Source organism: Calidris pugnax, unplaced genomic scaffold, assembly GCF_001431845.1.
Source record: "Calidris pugnax isolate Ruff unplaced genomic scaffold, ASM143184v1 scaffold58, whole genome shotgun sequence".
In the NCBI taxonomy this organism is placed as follows: Eukaryota; Metazoa; Chordata; class Aves; order Charadriiformes; family Scolopacidae; genus Calidris; species Calidris pugnax.
The window spans coordinates 5,790,476-5,798,713 of NW_015090868.1; the positions used below are offsets into that span (position 1 = coordinate 5,790,476).

The 8,238-nt window shown below is 36.2% G+C and overlaps 1 protein-coding gene across 1 annotated transcript; it reads left to right on the forward strand.

Moving 5' to 3' along the window:
* The first annotated feature begins 3,955 nt into the window (after nucleotides 1-3,955).
* MTNR1A (melatonin receptor 1A) lies at nucleotides 3,956-7,534 on the forward strand. Its single transcript, XM_014945507.1, has one exon. The coding sequence runs from the start codon at nucleotides 3,956-3,958 to the stop codon at nucleotides 4,835-4,837; it is 882 nt and encodes a 293-aa protein (XP_014800993.1). The 3' UTR covers nucleotides 4,838-7,534.
* The last annotated feature ends 704 nt before the right edge of the window (nucleotides 7,535-8,238 follow it).

The window sequence follows — 8,238 nt, forward strand, 5'->3', positions numbered from 1 at the left end:
TCTTTGTCGATATCTACAGGAGAGCTGGAGAGGGACTCTTTGTCAGGGAGTGTAGTGACAGGACAAGGGGTAACGATTTTAAATTGGAAGAGGGGAGATTTAGATTAGATACCAGAAAGAAATTCTTTACAGGTTGCCCAGAGAAGCTGTGGCTGCCTCATCCCTGGAGGGGTTCAAGACCAGGCTGGATGGGGCTTGGAGCAACCTGCTCTAGTGGAGGTGTCCCTGCCCAGGGCAGGGGGGTTGGAACTCCATCGCTAATGTTCCTTCCAACTCTAACCATTCTATGATTCTATGATCATGACAATTAATCTCATAAGCATTTTTTTATATAATCTGTAAAAGTTTTTACAATCAGCTTATGTTGTATTTTTGCTCTTGGAAAAGTTAAATTGTCTGGGAGAGCATGTATTTTTTTTCTGTTGCTTTAAAGCAGTTTTTTGTTCAGCAGGTAGGTCTGATGTTGCTATGTGTTTGCTGAACAAAAAAGCATCTTTTGCAGTAAGAGTGGTGAAAATATTTCATGGAACGTTGCTTTAGATTGTGTCTAAAAGCATAGCCTGCTAAAGCTGGTTACCAGTAGATTGTCTTTCTTCCCACATACATTCGAAGCACAACATCTCCTTAAGTTTATTAAGGTTTATTTGACTAATGTCAAAGTCAAGAAATTCAACCTCTACCTTCTCAGTTCAGCCAACTGGTGTTAATGCACAGTAAAGCATTCTTTAGTTACATAAATCACATTTTTCACAGTAACGTGGTATCATTCTCTAAAGAGAATGAGTACTTTTTGTTCAAGGAAGAGGTATTCAAGATTTGGTTTTGTGGCTTTTTAAAGGGTTCAATATGGAACTTCAGACTTTATTTATAGCATTCTGTTCAAACTCAACTCTGAAGATGAAATTTTTTTTTCCTATATCTTTTTTTTATGGTGCTCACCTGTACAACACCAAGTGTTCCATAAACATAAGAGTTTGATTTCACAATATGCCATTAAATATATGGGAATTTAATAGAACATCAGTACTTTCCACTAATGGTGGGTGCCTAAACCTAGGATTATATTTTTAAAGTGTATATTATATAACATGCAAATGCACAACATCATTTCAGATCTGACTTCAGAGTCTGAAACAATGAACCCCCAAAAATATAACAAGCATACTAAACCCAAATACATTTTTAGTTGAATTTTCTATTTTATCTTAAAGTTTCTATGCTGAACTCAATATGAGTTCATAGGAAATGAAAATCTATCTGAACTCAAGTTTGAAGATAACTGTTCCTGAAAGGCAGGTTAAAAGTCCTCTCTGCAAGCAGGTATCTATTTTCCAGGCAGTTTCTAGCCCAATGCTTTGGTCATCCAGCTGACATGCTAACCCTCAGCTGGCAGCCTGAGACTTGGTTTCCAAGCTCATGATTTTTTTTTTAAAAAGACATGCTTCCAGGATATCCTGCCATGGATATGCAGGATATTCTCCCAGGATAGCTTGTATTTCCAAGACTTTCACAATTTGTCACTCTCAGGCAGTGGACTGAGAAGATAAACTGGGACAACCACGGTTTCACCAGTTTGTGGAAGCCTACATTTCGGCTGATTCAGAGAGAGAGTGCCTACTCTTCCAAGACTCAGTTGTTTACAAAGCACAGGGCTGCTAAAACTATTCAGAGAAAAATGTATCATCTGTCTTCTTTCAACAAAGGGAAAACCTCTCCACACTTCTAGCTTTGTTCTTATACCTGAGCCTTTTGGCTCAAGTGTGTAAACAATGATAATATTAGCAATATTGATGAAGAGCATGTGGATGGCAGAAAGAGATGTTTGGGATGGGCAGTCTCCAGCTAAGCAGAAAAATTTATTAGCAAATGTAAATAGGATTCTTTTAATTATTGCATTTCAATAAGTGTCCCGGTTCTTTGTCCCATTTGGAGTTTATACGGTGCCATTTCATCAAACCTGCAATATTCTGGTCGGGAAAAAAACCTGCCAACAGCAACTTTTCATTCACTTCCTGCTGCTCAGTTCAGAAGATAAACACAGACCTCTGAGCTTCATAAAGTCTCTTTATCCACTCTTGTATCGCTTGCAACTATGTCAAGGATAAATCCTGAAAGCAATGGTTTTTTCCCTTCTTGTCTTCTGCTTAAAGGAGCTCTTCTATTTGTGCTGAAACGCTCTGGAATTCTGCCAAAGCCTTCAGGATAAGCATATTTCAGTCTGGCAGTGAATTCCTGGGCAAAAGAACTACAGCCACCATCAAGAGAAAGTTATTTATAAAACCAGATACAAAATCTGTGAAAACTAGTGTAGCAATCTTTTAAGGGAGGCATTTGTCCCAGCTGCCAGTAGTGTGAATATCAAATGTGATACTTTGTGCATGTATCAACATTTAAACAAAAGAGAGTAAGTAGCATCCTGAGCCAGATAATTTCTGTGTTTCTCTGTAGGTGTTTGCAGATTTAATACTTCTAACTGCCATTTAAAGCATAAGATTAGTGAGAGAATATGCATTTTAAAATGTTTGAGATAATGTATTAAAAAAAGATACTCTTGAGAAATATAGCAGGTAAAATGCCCTATTGATCCATAGATACTTCTACATTTTCTTTTAACCAATTTTTATCTATTTTTATTTTCAAATAAAATGCTCAAAATAAATGCACAAACCAGTTCATCAAGCCCTCTTTGAATTAATAATGAAATTCTAAGTCACCTAAAACTAGCAATATATTTTCTTACAGGTTGCAACAGGAGCCCGTATTTCATTTTCAGTGGATAATCTAATTCCAAAATGCAATCATCTCAAACACACACATACCTATGTATACATGCATACACATGCATTTATATACCTATGCACATATATGTAAAGATACGTATTTATAGCTTTCTATAGATGTGGACATGAATAACTAGATCAATATATATAGTAGTTGTTTTTTAAAAATGAATAAAAGCTATATCAATGTGTCTTGTGACCTTTTCCTTAGAAACAAGAATGGCTGGGAGGCATTCAGATGCGTTATCATTTAAGCAACTAAAAAAAGAATATATAATCTATGTTCAAAAGTTTAATTCAAAACATGTAGTTATGATGAGTTCCATTGTCTTTGAAGAGGGGTGTTCTATCAAGAATGAACACCATCTAAAATAATCTCCCTTTGCTGAAATTAAAAAAAAAGAATCAAAAGAATGGATCATTGCTTAATTTTCCACTTGGGTGGCAGAGAAAATGTGGCATCACTAGTTTCTGGGAACTGTCTTGGTCACTGCTAGCACTGCTCCTTTTACTGAAAAGTCTGTCTCTGAATTTAGGAAAGACAACTAAGTTTGTATTCAGGTAGAGTCTTAGAAATTTTTACTTAAAATTACAAAGATGCTACTTCTCAAATTATGAATTTCCATGGTTTAGTTAAGTGCCAGCCAGTAGACTGAAAAAGAGTCACTTTAAAAGTCACATTAGTGACCTTGAACTACAAATGGGGAAAAAAGGTTTTCATTTCAGGACTGGAAAAGTTAAGGGGTCATGTAAGGAAAGGGAATTAAGTTAAATATGAAAGGTAACTGTTTTGAAATTATTAGTAAGCATATTATTTCTGCTGATTTTTCAAGAGAGACTATTTAAAACTAAAGCAAGGCTTAAAGTTATTAATATTTTAATTTGACATAAGTTCTGAGTCTATGTGATTGGAAGAATCCAAATAAAAGAGATGATAAAAATATTAGGTCATGGTAATTAAACTCAGTTTTCTTTCAAAAGGTGCAACTTCAAGTTAAGCTATTTCCTTTTTAGATTAAAAATTAATGTCTTATTTCTGATATGTGACAATGAATTTCCATCTGGAAAGTTGAAACTAATTACATTTAAAGTGTTCCACTAGGGCTGGTCATTAATATATTGAGAGCAGAAGTGACAGAAAAGAGTGAAATTGAAACTAATACCTGCCTTTTTATATGTATTTTACAGGAAATGTGTTTGTTGTAAGCCTGGCCGTTGCAGACTTGGTCGTAGCAATCTACCCTTATCCCCTGGTCCTCACATCTGTATTTCACAACGGATGGAATCTGGGATACCTTCACTGCCAGATTAGTGGCTTCTTGATGGGCCTAAGTGTCATTGGATCCATCTTCAATATCACAGGCATCGCTATCAACCGGTACTGCTACATCTGCCACAGCCTCAAATACGACAAGCTGTACAGTGACAAGAACTCGTTGTGCTACGTTGCTCTTATCTGGGTCCTAACGTTTGTTGCTATCGTGCCCAACCTCTTTGTGGGATCGCTACAATACGACCCCAGGATTTACTCCTGTACATTTGCACAATCCGTGAGCTCGGCGTATACAATCGCAGTTGTGTTTTTCCATTTCCTGCTGCCCATAGCCATAGTTACTTTCTGTTACTTGCGGATATGGATCCTTGTTATTCAAGTGAGGCGAAGGGTTAAACCCGATAACAACCCCAGACTGAAACCACACGATTTCAGAAACTTTGTGACCATGTTTGTGGTATTTGTACTGTTTGCAGTCTGCTGGGCTCCTTTGAACTTCATAGGCCTTGCTGTGGCTGTCAACCCAGAAACTATAATCCCTAGGATCCCAGAGTGGTTGTTCGTATCGAGTTATTACATGGCATATTTCAACAGCTGCCTTAATGCCATCATATATGGACTCCTGAACCAGAACTTCAGAAGGGAATACAAGAGAATTATTGTCGCTTTTTGTACAGCAAAAGTTTTTTTCCAGGATAGTTCTAACGATGCGGGAGACAGGATGAAAAGTAAACCTTCTCCGTTGATTACAAACAACAACCAAGTGAAGGTGGACTCTGTCTGAAAATGGGAATCTTCTTATTGTCACCCAACAGCATCTAAATAAAGTATCTGTTTTGTTAGACTTAATATTAAGTATTAGTGAAATATCTCTTCTACACTGCAAGCACTTTGATCAAATTCTTGCATGGTATTTGGGAACTCAAAGAGCCTTGACATACAGATCCTATTATACAACAGTATATCTCTCGAATAACAACACAATGATATCATTGAGGGAATTACAAAATTATGCATGGATACTTTTTCTTTTTTTTTTTTTCCTTAAATGGAGATAAACAACTAGAAAGAGATTGAAACACAAGTATCCACATTGCTTGGCTCAATAAAAGAAATCTCAAAACTATTCCTACTACTTTCTGCCTGCTTCTTCTGGTCAGGTTATGGTCCTGATCCTACAGCCTCTAAGAACTTCTTTTAAAAGACAAATCAGACCAGTACGAAATATATTAGGAAATGTGAAGTTGAGAAATCAAGGTAATTGAAAATTCATTAGGATTTTTGATAAGTACCTCTGCCTATATTGCTTTGCTCCTAACATGGACACTATTTTCTTTTTTTGGAGATTAAGCCTCACCAGCCCTCCTAGGAATGGCATTCCCAATTGATTTATCAATTTAAAAATAGCTTTTAGGAGGAGAAATATATCTGACTGATTATCTTCAAAGCTACAAGGGCAGGAGGATAAACAGCGAGGAAATAAAAGAGCCATGATTCATCAGCTCAAGCTGTGTGGGCACGAACAAAGGTGGAGGGGTGGAAAGAGAAATATAAACCACCATTCTTTCTGAAGAGACAGTAATTCACAAAATTGGGAAGTGCTCCAGAGTTTCTAGGGAAACACCTCCTAAAAACATAAGTGAGGAAGGATCATTTTCGCTTGTGTACAGCACAGAAGTTCTAAACCTCCATGAGAAGCAGATTAATGCATTTAAGAAGAACAGTGGGTGGGGATGTCAGTTTTGTCTGATTAGTGGAATCTTAACCTCATGAAACCCTGTGAAACAAGAAATATTTACAGGATGAGCATTTAACATCCTTTTCAACTTGATCTCCTGAGAATAGCCTGAGACTGTAGGTTATTTTGCAACAGATAAGCTTTTCAAAATAATATTTAGGTGTTTACCACAACGACGAACATAGTCTGATAACCTAGAACAATTTGATACCTTTAAATAATAGAAAGGAGAAATGCTACTTATGACCCTGGTACAAGGAGGACGATGTGACTCTCAGGACAGGACCTGCTATATGGACTTTCCGCAGACAGCAGGCACCTCTTCAGTCAGGGGAAGCCTACTGTGAGGTGAAGAATAGCTAGACAGGTTGTCTCCTGCAACAATGGATTTCTGTTTATAATGAAGTCCTCTGGTGGAGAAAAGCAATTCACAACAATAGGATTCACCTTCAAATTGACCTTAAAAAGAAGGAGCATTTACTTCTGGAAAGATGCTCCAGCTGTCAGACCTTTTAATACTCAAGTATTCATACCCACACTGATGGTCAAGTACACTTGAGCTTTTCCAAGCCAATTCCAATCATTTTAACTGGACTAAGAGTTTCTGAATAGCCATCAGACTTCTGTTAATCTATATTAAAACGTGGACTTTACCTAAACAGTTTGTTTCAATTATTACTTGCTGTACTGGAGATTTTCTTTAACTTATATGTCTTAGAAGCAGTCACTCTATGTCATATAATTCCTTAAACTGCATACAAGTCTAACAGCATTTGATCTTTCTTGGATCATAGATTTGCGTGCCCTTGACTTAATAATGAACTAAAAGGGAAGAGATTCACATTTACTTGAAAACCCAACTGACGCTCCGTCAACTGACCAATTTCTTACCTTAAAAGCAGGTGCCTCATGTCAAGTTGACAATGGAACTGATGAAAAACATTGTAAAACCCTGGAGATGAACTAGCAAGTCCAAGCACTGCCGGGGGGCTTGACTCATCTTTGTTTACATTTGCCAGTCAGAACCACTGTGTAAATAACCAGCTCTCTTCTATTGTGGTATCATCATATGATGCGGTATGATACAACATGATCAACAGCATAAAGTATATCACAGCTTTCTTCACTGTGATTTCATCCTTGGAGGATGCTTAGCTCTGTAACTTTATTGCTTTGTGTATAGTGATTTCAGAATAGCAAGGGAGGCATGACCACCTTATTAAAAAAAGCAGCTTTTCATGTAAGAAAAAATACTATTTAAATTCTTACAAAACTTGCCTTATTTAAAGCATATTTTCAATGAAAATAATGTCTTATGATGCATCTAATAAAGTAGCATAAAGATAGCTTAATCATTAGGAAATTTAGAATTCTCAAAGATCTGTCACTTGTCATTTCCAACAGAAAATGTACATGTTTATCATGTCTACATATTTATGAGCCGGTTCAAGATACTGTATCCAATATTGTGGGTTATCTGAGGAATTAAAGTCCCCTGTAATTCACAAGTGCTAAGATATATTTTTGATGATAATGAAAATGGTTTGCTATATGCAATAAAACATATTGTACCAAAGGTATATATTTTATTGAATAGGCCTGTAATAAAACTGGAGAGCATTTTTCAGATCTGATATTTTGAAATATTTGTATTAAATCTAAATCACAGAAATGTGCATGTTTGTGATGTTATGAGCTGCTAAATATAGCAATAATTTTAAGAAATTAATCTCTTGTTTTTCTTTGGAGGGAGGGAAGACTTTAGAATTTAGAAGAAGAGTCTTTAGAATTTAGTTTAATACAGATGAAAAATTTGAGAAATATCTGCTGCCCTCTTCAAATTTTGCATTTACTGCCATTTTGAAGTACAATCTGCTGCCCTCTTCAAATTAATTTTGCATTTACTGCCATTTTGAAGTACATTTTAGGTAAGGTTTGCTAAACAACTCATTGCAAAAGTGAAAGAGTAAAGATGTTTAACTCTACAGTAATGATTTCTTTTAATTATTTCCTATTGCTTCAAAGGAGTCAAAATGATTCATGTAAGACAATGAGCAGCCACTCATTGACAATGAGTGTGACAATCTAAGTCAGTACCTCCATAAGACAATGAGCCGCCTCCTCAGCCACTCATTGCCAATGAGTGTGACAATCTAAGTCAGTACCTCATAAGATCAGACACTTTATGGTCAACATGAAAATGGCTGATGAAAATAATCATGATTTCTGTCCATTCTAAGGAGATGGAATTAGAAACTTATCCAAAATAAGTTGCTTCTGTGCAAATGGCTGAGCCATAACATGTTTTTTACATTCCAAGTCTTTAAATTTTCCCCTGTATGAAAGGCTAGCATAGCACAAAATGCATTATTGAGAATTCTACCTGGAATTTTTAAATAGTTTAGTTTAAATAGTTTAAATACTTGTTGATGCCCCAATGAGGCAAA